The 19,900-nt window shown below is 35.9% G+C and overlaps 1 protein-coding gene across 1 annotated transcript; it reads left to right on the forward strand.

Annotated features, from left to right (window-relative positions):
• Positions 1–970: 970 nt before the first annotated feature.
• Positions 971–18,252, forward strand: ATP6V1G3 (ATPase H+ transporting V1 subunit G3; the record flags this gene model as incomplete). Its single annotated transcript, XM_084245223.1, has 3 exons — positions 971–1,052; positions 11,100–11,200; positions 17,985–18,252. The coding sequence occupies 3 exons, from the start codon at positions 971–973 to the stop codon at positions 18,156–18,158; spliced, it is 357 nt and encodes a 118-aa protein (XP_084101349.1). The 3' UTR covers positions 18,159–18,252.
• Positions 18,253–19,900: the final 1,648 nt, after the last annotated feature.

Genomic DNA, 19,900 nt, shown 5'->3' on the forward strand with positions numbered 1-19,900 from the left:
CAATAGAAGTATAGTTTATGAAAGCAATAATTTGTGTAACTCCAATCTGCAGATCTTTTCAGGGGAAGAAAACTTTGGCCATAAATCAAAAGATTAACTTTTCATTTCAAGTAAAAATGTTGGATACATTTAAATGATTCTCCACTGTGACCAATATTCTCATTTGTCTAATCAGTACTGGACTGAATTATCTAGCAAGATGTATAGGACTGGACTATCTTTGGAAACACCCAATATAAGTACTAAGAAAAATGCATGTTGAGATGATTTTTAAATTGACCTCAAAGTCTGCAGTTATAATTTCCCTTAAAATTGATTTAGTTGTCATACTAAGATCTCCTAGAACTCCAGCATATAGCATTACTAGAGAGCAACTTAATATTCCCAAGAAACTTCTTCATTACTGCTACTCAGCTGAGGACTAGGAAAAGAAAATATTAGATCCTTAGCCTACCTACTGCATACAAAGCCTTCTAGAAAAGGTCAATTTGCCCCACACAGGTAACTGAATCACTACAAAAAAATAAAGATAAATATCTGAAACTAGAAATGAAGAACAAAGGGCATGTATAGAGAACAAAGAAAGAGTTTGTAACTTGAAAGAAAAATTTTGGTGAACACACCAGTATTTCTTGTGAGAAGAGGTTTAGTTAATCTTCCAAAAATTATCTCACTCATTTTTATAAGCTGATTGAAGATGACAGTAAAATGTCCTTATTTCATAAAGAAGAACAGAAGTTGACAGAAATGATAAGCTCTTAGCTTCGTCATATTGACAACTTGTTTTTCTGGATTCCACCTTAAGCTCTCTTGGGACAAAGCAGTTGGCCTGATCAAGCCAGTTTGGAACCATCAGCTGTGTTTAGAAATCACTGTTGACACAACAACCTGAGTTATGTGGTGATTTCCAAAAGGTTAAATAGTTCCTCCCTAGATTTTATAGAAGTTACCCGACTTGAAGCAGGCTGCCATGGCCAGCCAGTCTCAGGGGATTCACCAGCTCCTACAGGCTGAGAAAAGGGCTAAGGACAAATTAGAGGAAGCCAAGAAGAGTAAGTCTCTATTCTCTCTGACCTGTGAGGGGGTTGGTACAAAACGGATGAAGCAGGTGTGGTGGGATGAGCATGGACCTCAGGAGCAGGCAGACTCTTGGTTCTTCTGCATGCCTGTGGGAACTTTGTTCATTAAGACTTCCCTGTCAAATATTTCCCATTACTAGTGTGGGGAAGCTGTTCCCTTGAGAGTCATGGGCCAGTGAAAAGATTCTGGATATGAAAGTTATAGATTTAAGCCTTGCAACTTCCTTAATGTTGCCATGCCTCAGTTATGAAATGGTTGCAAGAGAGATAATTTCCCGACTGTACATACTTCCTAGTGAGTGTTCTGCTTCTGTAAAACAGGGATAATAACAATTAATAATTTATTCACATACATCTCTTGACTGATTTTCATTTCCAATATTTACAAATATTTTCATTTTTTTCTCAATTTCTAACATTCTTTTTTAGTCATGCACCTTTATATTTCTACATAAAATGTTCTCAATAAACTTCAACTCCCTTCCTGTTCTATTTGAGGTTCACAGCAACCATTTGAATTAGGTATTATTATTATTATTACTATTATTAGTATTATTCCCATTTTATGCATGTAAAAACAGAATCCATAATTTGTCCAGGGTCATATTAAAGAAAAAATAGAAGATACTGTGCCAGGCACCTTGTTCAGTGTTTATCTTTTTTACTCCTCACACCAACTCTGTTTGCAAAGGGAAAAAGTAATGTTTAGAGAAATTATTCATCTTACCCAAAGTCACACAGAGGACAAATGGTAAAAATGGGATTTGGATAAGTTCTCACTCAATTCAAAATTTTAACAACCTAGAATATACAAAATGTACATAAATTTATAATAAATAAATATTACAGATAAATATCTCAAACTCAGCTTCCCTGAGATAATACTCTATCCCATTTATATCACACTATAACTTAGCTCTAATAATTTTTGTTATTTACGTTCTTCCTAATTGTATGTCCTTCCTCTGTCATTGTTTGCAAAGTCTAGCAAGACAGGGGCCATATCTTTAAAATACTCCTATGTACTTCTCTGGATGAATGCAGTGATAGGAATGGGTAGGTAGTGGCAGATGTTTATTTAAATGTATTGAGTCAGATGCAGGAATTGTACATCATAATATAAAAGAGGAAGCCAGGAGTGAGGCACTGCTCAGTTGACTGGAGTTTTAAACCACAAGTGAAATTATGTTCCTTTCTTAAGATAAATTGATTTCCTGAACACTCAGCAACGTGGGTACCAACAACTAAAAAACAAAGGGAGAAAACTTCATTTGAAGGGGCTAGAAAAAAAAAGGAACAAGGATAATGAAGGAAACATCAATTTATTTCTCTGCAACAAACCATACAATGATTTAAAACTGATTTTTGCAATCATTGAAAATGATTGTAAAATGCCATGAATATAGTCCGATTTTATAGAAAACAAAGCAGTGCCTAACCCACTGGTTGAAACAGTGTAGAAACTTCCTCACCTTTCATTCAAATTTCTTTAACCACATTTCAAACTTCCAAAACAGATGTGGCCATTATGTTACCTTGGCTTCCTTATTACAGAAACAACAAAAAGACAATATTAATCCCATATATAATCAATATTTTGGTACAACTCAAGTGATTTTCACAAACAATGTCCTCTTTCTCAAAGTCATTAGGAAAGAAAATACAATAAGTCATGTTAAGTGGAGCCCTAAGGATAATCTAGTGTCAGATTTCATAACAAAATAAAAGTCAAATTTGTTTTCATTTACTCTTATGAATAGGCTATCTTTAGACAATCTTTTCTCCAAAGTTAGTGTTAGAAAATACACATTGTATGATTTATATATAAGATGTTCATTTTATTTGCCAGTAACTTAAAGTATGTATGTATTTTTCTCCTTGGTATTTGTTCATAAATATTCAAGAATAGATTTGGAGAATGAGAACCAACATGTCACAGTAGCGATCACATTGTAGTAGCTGTATGGTTATGGGGGGGAAGGGAAACTCACATGTTAATCATTGTAAAAAATATATTAACAAACTGGTAATATTTATGTATTATTTTGTAAAAATATTGATATAGCCTCAGATCCTAGTGAAGCTGACACATAATACAGTATGTAAAGTTAAGGGATACAAAAAAGAGGTTGTAGATCTGTATATCAGGAATTCTCCTGAAGTCTATTAAATTTGTGCAAATGAAATGTACATGTCTCATATATACAAGTGTCAAGACACCAGTTACTGAGCAATATAATGTTGGGGAAGGAGCCAGATTGTGAACAGGGTTGAAAAGCTGGTATGTGATGCAGCAGAATACAAAAACTTGTGTTGAAGACTTATGTTTCTTTATACAAGTTATTTAACCTCTTTGAACTTCAATCATCTTTTTAAAATAAATATATATACATATATATGCATAGATAATATATATATACGTTCGTACACACACACAAAACACCAAACTGTTTTAAAGGTGAGAATACTATACCTAAGATGGTAGAGGAGAATACAAACTAAATCATTATTTAATGTGTATATTATATATTTGTATATGATTATGTCTTAAAAATAGAAGACTAGAAGAGAAAAATCTATTTTTTTTACCACTGCCACAAGTTCTGGATTAACCTTTCCTATGAAGGGGGAGATCTGAAGTGCTACTAGGAAGGTGAATAGAAAAATTCAGATATTTTGCCTCTATTCACTAATTATAAATTAAATTATATTATTAGTTAAAAGATCCTCATTCAAATTTTAATGGATAAAATAGCCTTACTGAATTTAGATAGAATCACTGTGGGTTGACACTATTTTTAATGATATTGTTCAATTTAATATCTTGTCCTTAAAAAATTGGTCATTAATCAAAATATAAAAGTGGGTATGTTGACTCAAGCCAAGTTACATTTTCACAACAAAACATCAGACCATCAGGGCTCCAGTTTGGGATATTGAACTGAATCTTTGATCAGAATTAGATTGGACACTCTAGGTACTCTCATCAACAGTAGGGAGAAAAAATGTATTTCTCTGAAATAGATGATTAACTTTTGGTTAGGATCTTTCATGAGAGCAGTATTTTTTCATTTATACTCATAGCAAAGTTGGAAAACTATAGCTCTGCATTAACACTGTTTTTTGAAATGCTCAACTGCATGAAACTCAGTATCACTTAAAGAACCCATATTCCAGAACCATAGCCAAGTGTGCACTGTACCCACTCCCCCAATTAAAATTTGTCCAAATTGCCAGCTTTAGAAAATAGTGCATATGTTTAACCCAAAATTATAAGTTGCATTATGGAATATTGATCAAAGGATATGATAAGCAGGCCTCCGCGGTGGTGCAGCGGGTTGAGCACAGCACTGTGGGCTGTCTGCAGCCTCTTCAGTGCAGGTTTGATTCCCAGCCAGCCAAGGAGATTCCCACATGGCATGGCAGACCTCTCCTGTCGAGCCCACTGCTCCCGTCAGCAGTGTATTTCAGTCGTCTGACTGTTCTGCTGCCTGCTCTGTCTCTGGTGAATCCTCTCACCCTCCTGTGTCTATGGCCTGTACCCCAGCTCTTGTATAAAAATAAATCTTTTTTTAAAAAAAGGATATGATAAGCAATGTAAATGCTCAAATACATATATAGAAATTCTGAACAAATATATTAAAAATGTTTTTAAAAGCCATAAATAACGTTAATAAAAAGTGAGAACATACCTTCAAGTTTCCTACCAAGATAGTGTGGAGTGTTCACTTCCTGGAGTTGCTCTGCCAGGTTGCAAATCCCTTTTTTTTTCTATCAGTTGTGTGACTCCTATTTTAGTCTCCTATTAATTGTGTGACTTTGGGGAAGTCATCTTTAATTTTGTAGTGCCTCAGTTTCCTCAACTTCAAAATGGAGATTAATAGTATCAATCTCATAAAGTTGCTGTTATGATTAAGTTCATGTTTATGAAAGACTTCATGTATGGCAGACACTCTACAAATGCTCAGCTATGAGTATTTGCTCACTACTTGATAAGTACAATTCTGCTGAAGAGAACAGCAAAGTATTAGAGTCCCACTGATCTCTTAATCATGGTTTTTTAGAGGTCCCTACTGAATTATACTTTAGTGCAAATAAATACTTAAAATACTTCTACTTTCTACTTAGAGTACATGGGGAAACCAGAATGCAGATTAGTTTTTGTAGGTATATAGATACCAACCATCAATATTATTTTAATCAGCTAATTGCCTATTTGTTTTCAAATATATTTGAAACAAGCACCTTGATTTAATAAATTCTTCACTATGCGAGTGGATGTTTTGGTTCATGAAGACGACTTTTAATAAACTAATGAAAGAAAAGTTGTTATATTAGAATTTCATGACCCTGTCTTGGTGTTTTGTAGGCCTGTAAATACTTCCTTATTCTTTATAGTCCACAGGCTAATGGGGTATTTGTAAGTATATTGGGCTTTCATTTCTTTGAATAGGCAACATTAAAATAAAAACCACAGAACATTCTCATGAAGGCTGGCTATATTCAGCCCAAGACGTGAGGACATTTTTTAAAGAAGGAAAACACAAGTAAAGAAAAGCAACGGAAAACCCAGGTAATGGAAGTATGGAATGAAATAGATTTGCTGAGAAGAGGTCTGTAACAAATCCCAAACAAGAGGTTGCTTCTTTGTTTTCCTGACAGCTTACTACTGCTATTAATGTTTGCTGTAGGTGAGCAAAATAATAGCACTCTTTGAACCAGGTTGGTTTTTATCATAAACTAACAACCTCAAAACACCAAGAAGGGTCTATTTTTTCCTTCTTCATGGCAGAACAGAATAGAAATGATTATTAATAACATAAATCTCTAAACATTCTCAAGGTGTCTTTTGTTTTCATAGCAATTCAGATCACCTCTGTTCTTCTGAAGCTCATTTTTTGGTCAGGTGGCATATTCATGTGGATACCTACTCATTCCACCAAACTCAGATGTCTGATTTTACCTTCAATGCTCAGCTGGTATTTCTATGTTTCTCCTTGAGCCTCTGTAATAGTTTCCTAGGACTGCTGCAACAAATTATCATAAACAGAGTGGTTTAAAACCACAGAAATGTATTATCATATGATTTCCTGAGGTCAGAAATTTAAAACACAATGTGTCCACTGGGCTGCTTCCTTCTGGAGGCACTGAGGGATAATCTGTTCCTGCCTCTCTATTGGCTTCTGGTGGTTGCCAACAATGGGTGGCTTCTTTTCCTTGGACCTGCATCATTCTTATCTCTGCTGCTGTGATCACATGGCCTTCTTCCCTGTGTGTCTGTTCTGTGTCTCTAAGTCTTTGTATCAAAATCTTCCAGCCCTTATACAGACCACACTCATCAATTTAGGGCCCATCTTAATCCATATGACATCATCTTAATTATATCTGCAAAGACACTATTTCCAAATAAGGTCACATTCACAAGTCTGAGGGGTTAGGATTTAAACCTATCTTTTCTTTAAAAAAAAAATACTTTTTTTTTCCACTTAAGCAATTTTTTTTTAAGATTACACAAGCACTGGGTACAGTCAGAAGCACGGGAGGGTGAGAGAATTCACCAGAGCCAGAGCGGGGAGCAGAGCAGGCAGAAGGACCGAAGTACACTGCTGAGGGGAGCAGCGGGCGGCAGGAGAGGTCTGCGCGCCATGTGGGACCCTCCTCCTGTGGCCGGGGAGCAGCGGGGGATGGAACCGGCGCTGCAGAGGCTGCGGGCAGCTTTGTAACCCAGCGCTCAACCGCTGTGCCACCGGTGAAGCCCTAAACCTATCTTTTCTAAAGACACAGTTTAGCATTCAATATCTTGTAATTGTCAGATCCACTGGTTCTATTTTCTTCACCCTTCTTTGTGGGTGAAAACTTCTCAAAGAAATTGCCTGTATTCCCTATGTCTACATTTTTCATTCCATTTCTACTGAGCCCACGTCAGTCAGACTCTTTTCCCTACAACTCCACCAAAGAACTTGGGTAAAGGCTAGAAGTGTGGGGAGTGGGGTGGGAGGGTGATGAGGTGGGGAGAGGAGAGGACAACTCACCAGAGACAGATGGGGGAGCAGTCCCGGTGGATTTACTGAAATATACTACTAAGGAGAGCAGCAGGCAAGACAGGAGAGGTCTGCTGTGCAAAATGTGGGTCAGATCCCTGGCCAGGGATTGAACTTAGACCACAGTGGTCATAGTGCTGAGACTTAACCCCTAGTCACCATGGAGGCCCTGGACCTGTTTTCTTAATAATGATTAGAAATTCTTAAACATTCTTTGTCAAATAAAATTCATAATTTTTTTCCTATTTATTCTGAGTCTTTGCAGTAGATTATTAATCTGTTTTAAAGAAAAACTGACTCTGAACACCTAAATAACCTGCTTAGAATCACAAAGATTCTAAAATCCTTTTGTAGGGATGCCTAGTGTATGACACTGATTCCTTTCTGAGACTACAAATAAAATCTCATCTTCCCTATCAGAAAAAGTTATAGAACCTACAGAATGGAGTTCTCTGAGCCTTGGAAAACTCAGTTCACTTAGGTCTCCTGGTCAAGAAGCCAGGAAGAATCCATCTTTGAACACTGCCCTCTGTATTCTATGCAGAATTTGTTTTTTAATTGCCGAAAATAGATTTTTCAGGGCCTCCCCTGGTGGCGCAGCAGTTGAGTGCTGGGATGCGAGGCTGCCTGCAGCCTCTGCAACGCCGGTTCAATCCCCGGCCACCAGCGAGGGTCCCACATGGCGCAGCAGACCTCTCCTGCCGCCCACTGCTCCCCTCAGCAGTGTACTTCGGTCCTTCTGCCTGCTCTGCTCCCCGCTCTGGCTCTGGTGAATTCTCTCACTCTCCCGTGCTTCTGACTGTACCCAGTGCTTGTATAAATAAATAAATAAATCTTTTAAAAAAGTAGATTTTTTAAATCCTTTCCCCATAAACCCCTTGGATATCAATCCAAATAATATCTTTCTCTTTACTCCTGAACAAACATCCTATGGACTATGTCTCAATAATGGCTTGTTGAATATAGAATCTGCATAATAAGTCATATGTATAAAAAAGGGAATGACTTTATTGAAGTGTAGTCATTTACAAAAATATCTTAAAAAAAGATATTCTTGCCTTTTTTCTGATCTCTCAAATGGACTGTTCATTCTTTTTGCTATCCTGACTATAAAGTCTATTTGCCTCACTGATTTCTCCTCACCTGTCTTTCCTAACTAGCTCTGGTAGTCTTTGAGGTCCCACTCCACATGTCTGGGTCTAATTGTTTATATTTTTTACTTAATCTGCTAGTAGAAGACAAGGTATGACTATTGGGATGGAGGGGGAAACAGATTCTCTAGAATTTCCTTAGACATTTTCACAAGTGTGATTTTTGTCACAGAACAAACAGAATAGTGATTCACCGTCTAGTGTTTTCACAATTAATTTGTATATTCACAATTTATGTATTTTATAATTTTCCACTTGGAAGTCAGAAGAGCATATACACATTTTTGAAATACTCTGCTGATGTCCTCTGGAGGCAAAGACCATGTGATATTATATCTTTATCCTCTATGTCTAGTCCTACGCACTAAATATAGTAGGTGTTCAATAAATATTGGATGAATGTTGAATGAATAGATGAAGACCATACTGTAAAGCAGTTGCTGTACTACTCTGCAGCAACTGCTTTAGCAGTATTTAAAACCATGATGCATGAAATAACCACATTTTCTAAAGCAAAAACAGAACATTCAGCCTGATAAGCCTGTATAAACTTGTAGGAAATTAAGGATCAAATATTTGCTAGTCATAATGAAAATCTTGACTGTCCTATATGGTCACCCCATGTTTGATATAGAAAGTATTGCAAAAAAAGAATGTTAACCCTTTTGGTTCACAATACCTATGTTTTTTAAGCTCAAAAAGAGAGAAGTAAAATTTTAAAATTCAGAAACTTTCACACACACAGAAGCAAGCTAGAGGTTAATACCAGTGGATTTGATGCATGCATTTTGCTTCACCTCTAGCAAAACAGCAGGCTTTAGGCTCCAGTTTCTGCCACTGGATTAAATCAGGTGTAGCATATGCAGGCTCTCACACAGAGGCAGCTGCTGAGTCTATCCAGAAAATTGCTGTGCCAGCAGCGATTTCCCTGTGGCTCTCCTATTTAATTGAATGAGAACCAGCAGGTGACTGGTGCCATGACGGGAGAATCACAGACACACTCTGAGCCTGTCACTGTGTGATAGAGCTAATATACAGCCTCTTAGTGGAGCACTGGATTCTGCTCAGGGCTAGGGCATACGGAGCTTTTTCTATTATTATTTTTTTTTATGTGCTAGAGTCATGACTTTCAAAGCAATCTTGTTACATACTATGTAATTAGGGTGGAAAGTAATGCTGTTCTATGTGATTTACTTTATAAAATAATTATGTGTCCTATAACCCACTAGTACTAAAAAAAAAAAGTTGATAGATCTTAAACATGTTTTTGTTCTAATGTAAAAGACAAGCAGTGATAAGAAATTGGAGTATTTTTCCCTACCAATGTATCAATTTGTTCTGTGAATAGTATGTACTTGGTTGCCACAATTGGTTATAACTTTAGAGAATGAAGCAATCAGTATATACAAAATAGTAATGAGCATTAATTAAGTCAGAAAATGGTAAGCATTGCTGTTAATGTTCCATGAAGATGCGAGCATCAGGAGGGTGTTAATTTTCACCAGACCTTGGATTTTAAAGGAGTAAAGACAGAACTAATTATCTACTCTGAATGAGATTTTTTCAGTTACTTTCAAGGGTAATAGGCATTAAGAGAGATATATTTCAGTTTGTTAGTCAGTGACTCTGTCTTGATTCCATATTGAATATACAGAGAAGCTAGCTAAGCAACTCAGACTTAGCAGGAGAGAAATTTAGATATCATCTTCATGCAAATGCTATGAAGGTATTTAATAAAAACATAGATGCCAGAGACATAAAAGCTATGTTAAGATTTGCTTACTTAATGAGAGCACACTTGAGCTCAAAATCTGCACAATATAAACAACCATTGCAAAAAATTATCATCACAAGTTTGACATGTCAGAGAAAAGAAACTCAAATGGGCAAGACAATGAAGGCATTCAACTAAAATTGAAAGACAATAGATTTAGAGAAAAAGAAAATTTAATATGGCTAAGTGTTTCTAAAGTTTAATTATTGCAAAGTTTGAGTTCCTAACTACCCCCAACCCAAGGTGATGGGTTGTGGAGGCATAGCAGCAATTATTGTTAGTCTATGACCCCCCAAACTTACTCTGGTTGTCAAAAATGTCATGTGCTTAGCTAATGATCCCCACAACATTGTACTTGTCTAAAACTTTCATCTACATTGCTGTCTGCTGGCTTAAGGCTTACACCTTTGCTCTTAATAAAAGAAAAGAGAGCTACTTAACTAAATCTCCTAACCATTAAAAACAATTGGTTTTACAACCACTTTCAAGTCCCCCTCAGAGAAAGCTGCTACAAAAAAATATCTACTTTGATGTGCTGTGGGGCTTAATCAGACATTCTAGAGTCAACAAATGGTAAGAAAAAAATCCCAATAAAATACTTTAAAAAATTGTAGGTCAGTTTGATAGAGTCTGAGTTGCATGTTTGTAGCGCCTTTGGAGATCTGCCAGTGTTAAATAGGATCCAGTTGGTGTGGACTGAAGGATTCCTGGCAGCAAATCAGGACAGAAAATTTGACCAAATAATGTCTTTGCGAGGAAGTGACAGCTAAAATCTGTTCTTTGGCTGTTACTGCTGTGCATAAATAGACAGATATTTTATTTAAACATGGAAGTGTGAAATAAAGTTGCCATTTCCATGTCTGAAGGAATCTAATTGAAAAAAAAAAAATAAGGAATTTTAGAGTACTGTTTTTTTTTTTTTAATGAAGCTTGCCACTCCAGAAAAAAAGATTGAGAAAATATTGTAGTCCTCATCTATGTTTTTTAAAATCAAGTCTGAAATTCCATATATATTAAAAAGAACTATCCCTGCTATACTACTGTTAATTTTTAGGAAAAGTAAAGCGATTGAAGCAAGCAAAGGAAGAAGCAATGGCAGAAATCGACCAATACAGAATGCAGAAAGATAAGGAGTTTCGACTGAAACAATCTAAGGTAAATCAGAAAGTCAGGATATAACTATGCTTTTCATGCAGCATAAATTATAAAATGTTAATATTCAGAGGGTACAGTTGGAGGGGGCTGGTAATACTAGATTGAACAGCTACAATTCAACCAAGGCTAAATATCAAATGAAACCTTGAATATATAGAATCACTGATTTGACATCTTCAATTTCAATACTTTTTGTTTTGTCATACAAAATACCCATCAACAGTTATTATATAATATATTGTTATAAACTACTTAGTGAAGGAATTTAATGGTTATCAGATGGAGGGGAGAGGGAGGAGAGGCTGGGGAGAATGTAGAGGGGTATGAGGAGTGGATGAGTGGAACATGTGCACATGTGGAGGAGCAAAAATGTAACCCAAACTTGAAAATAAAAAAAAATTAAAAATCATGTCCTCAACTATAGAAATTGAAGGGATCAGTTGAAGTTCCTTCAAAAGATTGTTGACTAACACATTCCAGCGAGAAAAAAATTTCAAAAGACATTTTTTTCTATTAATGTTTACTAATGCAATCAGTAAAAAGTGTTGCACACTGTTATAGAATGAGTGCATCAGGCCAGATTTCTTGGTGAAATCAAGAATTTCCCATTGACCAAAGTAGATATTGCTATATATTGCTGAAAAATTTGGTATTTCCTTATAAGCTGTTCTTCAACTCTCTGGTGTCATTCAATAAAACTTTCAGAAAAATATAAAGAAGTGTTTTTGCCCACACTAGCATTTTAAAATATCTGCAGCTTATAGAAAAAATAAATACATGAAATTTTCAAACTGATATTCTCCTTTCCATTTTACAACATGAACCTGAAGAAATGATTAAATTCCATGTGTCATAAGTAAAGTTTATATGGTATTTTCTTTTTGCCTCAGTAAAAATATAGAGCTCTGTGCAAAAGCCTGATATTGCAAAATAAGGTACAAGCAGTTTAGAAATTTCTGTTTACAGCTTTTAGTGGGAGTAGCTGCAGAGCTGATACAGGATCAGGTAAATTGGACCCCATGGTAGGAAAATCTTTTCCACGGAGTAGGAGGATTTTTAAAATAAAATAAGTAATGCCTATAATAAAGTGAGCCACTCAGTAAAAACAAATTCTTCTTATCAATATTTGGAAAAAGGTATTATAAAATCCTAAATCCATACATGTAATACAGGCTTCCATGACTGGGTGCCAGCTATGTCCCCTGTCTGTCAGCTCTGAAAATTTCATGCATTTACTTTTCCTATTAACTGCAGATATTTTTAAAATAGTGCAGGAGGAAGCATTTCTATGTTTTCATAAAAGATTTATTAAATGAAGCCAGTGAATTGAAAAGGATATCATAACAAAATATCAGACTTTATAGCAATATACATTAATATGCATTGATAAGTACTTTGGTTTTTGTAGTAATGTCTGTTTTCTTTGTTACTTCTTATTCTAGTTTAGCCACATTAGTTTCCCTATTTTTTGCTAAAACAGACTGAACATGTCACTACCACAGGATCCTTGCATATGCTATAGCTGCCTTTTATTTTTATATCTGCCACTCAATTGCTATTCTAAAGTTCCTCTATTATCTAAAATTTTGTCTTTCCCATTTAAAAAAAGTAATTTTTTAAATTAATTTATTTATTTTAATTTAAATTTTATTTTTATATTCCCCATACAATTACAACCCCCTTATTTTTACCCCAAGCCCTCCTTTCCCCTCCCCCCAACCCCCATAGAGTGTCTCTTGTTCATAGTTATTTGCTGATTTTGATATTTTCTTTCTTATAGTTATTCTTTTTCCTGGTCCCTTATTTAAGTTTTCTAGACTCCTGTTATGAGTAAGACCAAAAAAAAGTAATTTCCTATTATAATCACACAGTTATCACTACTTGATATTTAATACAATTACATATTTTTACTTATTCCTTGTTTTTCCGTATGCACCAAATGGTAGGTTCTTTTTCATTTTGGTCTGCATTGTTTTACTCTACACTGAAATAATGTCTGCTCCATAGTAAGTATAGAATACATATTCATTGAAAGAATGAATGATTAAGGGCTTCCCCGGTGGTGCAGCGGTTGAGCGCTGGGTTGCGAAGCTGCCCCCAGCCTCTGCGGCGCCGGTTGGATCCCTGGCTGGATCCCTGGCTGCTCTCTGGCCACAGGAGGAGGGTCCCACATGGTGTGCAGACCTCTCCTGCCGCCCGCTGATCCCCTCAGCAGTGTACTTCATCAGTCTGCCTGTTCTGCTCCCCGCTCTGGCTCTGGTGAATTCTCTCACCCTCCCGCACTTCTGACTGTACCCAGTGCATGTATAAACAAACAAACAAACAAACAAATAAATAAATAATGCATACCTCTTTAAAAAAAAAAATGAATGATTAAGCATTTCTTCTGTGCCTTTATTTTTACCACTGAGTCCAATCATAATTATGACATATTAGGACCTGATAAAATCATTCTTAACACCAATTAGCTTTTATTATCCTATGTAGGATATTTTGGATTAGATCCTTGGCCAGAGAGCTAAAGCACACATGGAAGAGCAGACCTCTTCTGGCTTGCCCCATGCTTCCCTTAGCAGTGTATTTCAGTTGATCCACCTGTTCTGCTCCTCATGGAATCTGGTGAATCCGCTTACTGCCGCTGTCCCCTCCGCCCCAGCACCTCTTGTAGGATATTTTGGATATATTTTTTACTATTTTTTTTTAAAGGAGAACTCTTTTATTTATTTATTTATTTATTTATTTATTTATTTATTTATTTATACAAGCACTGGGTACAGTCAGAAGCGCGGGAGGGTGAGAGAATTCACCAGAGCCAGAGCAGGGAGCAGAGCAGGCAGGAAGACCGAAGCACACTGCTGAGGGGTGCAGTGGACGGCAGGAGAGGTCTGCGCGCCATGTGGGACCCTACTCCAGTGGCTGGGGAGCAGCCGGGGATCGAACCGGCGCTGCAGAGGCTGCAGGCAGCTTCGCAACCCAGCGCTCAACCACTGCGCCACCGGGGAGGCCCTATTTTTTACTATTTTTTTAAGTATTACCAAAATGATCAAAATTTTAGGAAATGGTTGAGTTAAATTGAAACATTGTTTCTCCAGAAGAATATATAAGATGTAAATCATGTTCAGGATATTTCTTCTCTGCTTTGGAGAATAATTAAAACTCTTCATCATTCGCATAATTAGGGCTCTGAGCCAATTTTACAGCTAGTTGATTTAAAGCTCACATGGAAAGGTCAACATCTTTAGGTCTCCACTACTTCAAGAATATTGTATAACCATTAGCCAGATCTTCTTTCCTTGGCATGACCTCCATGTCTCAGACATATTACTATTCCAGTTAAATCTCATCATCATTAACCCAGGACAAGTAGGAGATCTAGAAGAAAACCAAGAAGTCATTTTTCTGCCTGCTGTGGGAGTTACACCACAGTGTTACTTTTTGGTGCTTTTTAGCTCTTACTAATGTATGTGTTTTTTCAAATCTGCTGATTTATCAATAGAAGCAGGTATCCCGATGAGGGTAGTATAGCAACAAATAATGTTTTAGCAAATATTTGCTTATCCCTTGATGATCATCATTACCCTAAATAATATCTTCTACTGAAGAAACTACTATATCATTGGAAAGAAATCTGGACTGCAGTGGGAGAATTAAATCTATTGCTTATGCAAGTAAGTTAGATAGTCAATGAATCTAAACCAAAGACTTGAAAATGGTTGCCTTGGACATACTGAAGATTTTTATATCTTTGATCTTTCTGCCTGAATTCCTATTTATGAAAGCACCTTGTTATCTTACAGATTCACAAATTGAGGATGTAAAACTGTGCTTTGCTTATGACACAGTGGGACCTAAAAAAACCTCTACTTTCCTTTAAACTGTAACATTTGAACATCCTATAAAAATGTATTGAACAGTGACAGATTTAATCATCATACCATTATAATCTAGAGCTACACACATTAGTGATAACATTGAAATTTTGTAAGGTAACATGGAGTAGTCCCAATATGGCAGTCCTTGATCACATGCATCATTTTCTTGCTCAGAATTATCAACTTCTAATTTATATAGTGTCCCAAACATTCAGGAAGTAAGCCACTGCCAACAAGAGCAACACAATTCAAGTAATAAGCTTTTAATACTGGAGATCTCATCATTCCATTGAGTTCAACAAATATGTTGCCAACATACCATGACCAGCTGATGTTTAAAGCACTTATAATACATCAGCAAAACAAGATAACACTCATCTCTGCTTTTGCAGAACTTTCATTCATTTAGCTCCTACCTGACTCTGCCTGCAGATATAAAGGCCATTTAAAATAGTGTAAGATTAGTCATCAGCATAGTACTGTCTAGGAAGCGCTGTAGAAACTCAATTACTGCACATTGGGCAAATTCAGAAATAGTACATTTAATTATTCCAGATGAAATATAGGATAATGGGCTGAATACAATGGTATTCCAATGTTTCTGAAAGTGCAAGAGGGTTTAGAAAAATTAAAAAGTATAAGGAACAGAGAAAAAATCATATTAATAATCAATAATGCTAAGTAGCATCTTTATTATAAATATCTTCAGAAAATTATGTTGTCTTAACAGAGCACATTAGGAGCTCAGCTAATAGGAAAAGCTGCCATCTGTTGCCCTATACCTGCCTTGTTACATATGGTGGCCACTTCACATGTGGCTACTGAGTACTTGAAAAGTAGCTAATCCAAGTTAAGATATTCCATAAGTGCAAAATACAGACTAAATTATAAAGACTTAGTATGAAAAACAATAATACAATAATAGTATGTTCACTGTACATCAAAATTATAGTATTATGGATACTTTGAGTTAAAGAAACTATATGATTAAAATTAATTTTACCTATTTTTACTCTTTTTATTAAAGATTTATTTTATTTATTTATACACGCACTGGGTACAGTCAGAAGTGCGGGAGGTTAAGAGAATTCACCCAAGCCAGAGCAGAGAGCAGAACAGGCAGACTGACAAAGTACACTGCTGAGAGGACCAGCGGGAGCGGCAGGAGAGGTCTGCGTGCCATGTGGGACCCTAGCCCGGCAGCCGGGGATCGAGCTGGCGCTGCAGAGGCTGCGGGCAGCTTCGCAACCCAGCGCTCAACCGCTGCACCACCGGGAAGGCCCCTATTTTTACTCTTTTAATGTGACTCTGGATAGTTTTAAATTACTTATATGACTTGCTTTGTGCTTCACATTACATGTCTATTAGACAGCAGTGCTCTGTGTACTTGGTACTTATGAATCTGGTTGACATTTTCCAAATGGATGATGCTATCCCCATTTAAAAAAATCAAAAAGCTAAGGTAAGATGGACTCTTCCAAAATCCTACAGGATATTGGTATTAATGCAGCCTAATAATAACTATTTTTAACAATACTCCAAAGAAAAAATAGATAATAGTTTTATATAAGATTGCCTTCTAAATATTTCACCATTCGAGATACTGGATTTAAATTTATTTTTCAATTTGGTAGAATTTGACTTAAGATATTAGATTTAGAGTGAAAAAAATTGATTTTGGAACAACTCTTGTGGTAAGTAGTTTCCTTCTATTTTTAGACTTAGCAAAGTAAATTTAGTCCATATGTCTTTCCTTTTTACATGCTCACTTATCAGAATAGTATTTTATGAAGTTATTTGATGCCTTAAAAGATATATCTCCTCAAAACAATTATCTTTTTGGGAAGCCCCTGCTGCCTGGACTGTAAACAGAAAAAAACTTGAACCTGATACAGCCTCAACCACATTTAATTTCAAGTTTAAAACTCAGAAAAACTATGCAGAATGGTTTAACAACCCTAAAGTAGAATTCAATCATTAGTGGAGTTTCTTGGATTAAATAAAATGCATATCTTCCCTAAGTACTCAGTAACAAGATAAGGAAACAAAACATGCTTAACAATGGCCTGCTTCAGAAACGCTGTGTACAAAGGACATGGATTAGGAGTTGCTTGCTTTACCAAAGAATCATTTAGCAAAGGCTTTCACTGCAGAATCCCTTTACACTGAGTACTCTCTTGGTGGAATCATATTTTGCTAAATCATTCCTTGATAGAAGAGATAAAAGGAAACTCTGGGAATCACTGCCAAAGTAATCAGAAAGATGTATTAAACTGTGTCTAAAACTTAATGTAACTAAATGAATAAGCAGACTTCAATCTGTAATACATTTAATTTACACAAAAAAATCTTAATGCTTACCTATCATCCAAAATCTGTGTCTACAATGTGAAAGTATTTTATGGGCAATATTGTGGCTCCATCGTCTGAAGCACAAGACTTAACCAATGCAGATAATGCATTTTAAAAATTGACAAAGCAGTTATTTGCTTTTTAAAAGCTAGCCACAATCATTTAATGCTATCTTTTGATTTTATTTTTCAGACTTTTCATTCATAAAGTAAGCAATAGGAAAGACTGAGTGGAAACTATTATAAAAACATGACAATGTGATGAAAAATTTCTGACATTGTATATAGTGATTGTGAACTTGCACTGAATTTGTACCATGAGCTGATCAACCTAGATGTGGAAGTAACATCCCATGCCAGCTTTAGTTTTTAGAAAAGTTTTTCCCCTCTCCACACTCATGCTAATAGTTTTCTTATCCACCATCTAAGAAAATTCTAGAAAAATGAAATATAGTATACAGAATACAAAACAGTCATTGATAAAGAGACCATGACAAATTTAACTTTCACAACAATTACATTTTAATGTGATCTGTAAGTGAATCTGTTTTATTTTGGTAGATAATGGGTTCTCAGAGTAACCTCTCAGAAGAAATAGAAGAACAAACCCTAGGGAAGATAAAAGAACTGAATGCAAGCTACAACAAGTACATGGAAAGTGTGATGAAACAGCTTTTGAATGTTGTCTGTGATGTGAAACCAGAAATCCATGTGAACTACAGAGCTACCAACTAAATGTGCAACCTGTTATTCAATAAATGGTGTATGCATGTCACCTGATTGATTATGGCTTCATGTTTATATTCAGAAGTTTGAAATGTCCATTTAAAATGTACTACATGTCTACAGACTTCAATGTGACATAATTTATACATGGGCACTGATTTTAAAAACAAGTAATCAAAAAACTATTTCTTTCCTGATCTTAGGCATGACTGTATTATTTAACTTGGAGCAAGTCAAGAAAGCACAGTAATAATTTTTCAGACTTGACAGAAAAACAAAAACCCAATCATATTTTATTGGGTATGAATTTTACTCATTTCTTCTCCTTTCATAATTTAGAAAATGTGTTCTTAGTTGCAATTGTTAAGAGATAGTTTTAAAGGAAGATATAATCATGACCATCACACAAATATAAAATGAACATATGTCAAAGGTTTTATTTGATTCCTTAATCAGTGAGGAAGCCAATAGATGTTACTTCTAGTTCAAAGCAGAATACTAAGAACTATATAGATAATAAATGATAGGATAGTAGATAGATAGAGAGAGAGAGAGAGAGAGAGAGAGAGAGAGAGAGAGAGAGAGAAAACATAGCTATCTTTTTTTGAAAAACTAATCTTCAACTAACCAGATTTTCTTTTTCTTCAAGATTAATTTTTCAAAAAAAAAGAAACAAAAGATAATTTAATGAATTGCTAGCATATATGTTTAAGCTTAAAAGGAAAAAACAACTCTTCTAGGAGACATAGTAGGTTAGTATGTGTTATGAACTGAATATTTGTGTACAACCAAAATTCACAGGGTGAAATCTAATCCCCAATGTCATGGTATTTGGAGGTGGGGCCTATGGGGGAAAATTAAGTCATGAGGGTAGAAGGCTCATGAATGAGATTAATGTTCTTCTTAAGAGAGGACTGAGAGCTAGCTCTCTTTCTTTCTACCTTGTGAGTAATTGGCAGTGTGCCACCGAAAAGAAGGCTCTCACCAGAGCCTAACCATGCTGGCACCTGGTTTCAGACTTTCAGCCTTTAAGATTGTGAAAAAATAAATTTCTGTTATTTAGAGGCTACCCTATCTGATCCTGTGTTGTAGCAGCCTACCTCCCCCAAACAAAAACAATATGCCAGGATCAGTGGCCTAGACAGTAATGGGTAAATTCTTGTTAAGTACTGGGTTCTTTGTAAATGTAGTGTATAAATTATCTCAATCCTATGGTGGCAAGTGTAAAACAGTCCCATTTTACAAAGTGGGAAAGCAGATTTAAGAACTTGCCCAGAGTTGCTTGAGTAACAGTGGAGATACTGGCATCCAATCTATCATTACGGTTTCAATACCTCTGCTCTTCATTTCATTTTTTTATTATTTTATTTTATTTTATATTATATATTTTTAAAGATTTTATTTATTTATTAATACAAGCACTGGGCACAGTCAGAAGCATGGGAAGGTGAGAGAATTCACCAGAGCCAAAGCGGGGAACAGAGCAGGCAGACTGACAAAATACACTGCTGAGGGGAGCAGCGGGCATGGCAGGAGAGGTCTGCGGGCCATGTGGGACCCTCACCAGCAGCCAGGGACCGAACTGGTGCTGCAGAGGCTGTGGGCTGCTTATTTTATATATTTTTGCATCATTTTTCATTTTTGTACAATGTGTACATTTTTATCCCCATGCTTCATTTCTGATGATGCTACATCCCAGAAAGGATTCTTTATTTACATCAATAAGAACGCAGGGGATTTGCCAATAATAT

Source organism: Talpa europaea (assembly GCF_964194135.1).
Source record: "Talpa europaea genome assembly, chromosome: 10".
NCBI lineage: Eukaryota > Metazoa > Chordata > Mammalia > Eulipotyphla > Talpidae > Talpa > Talpa europaea.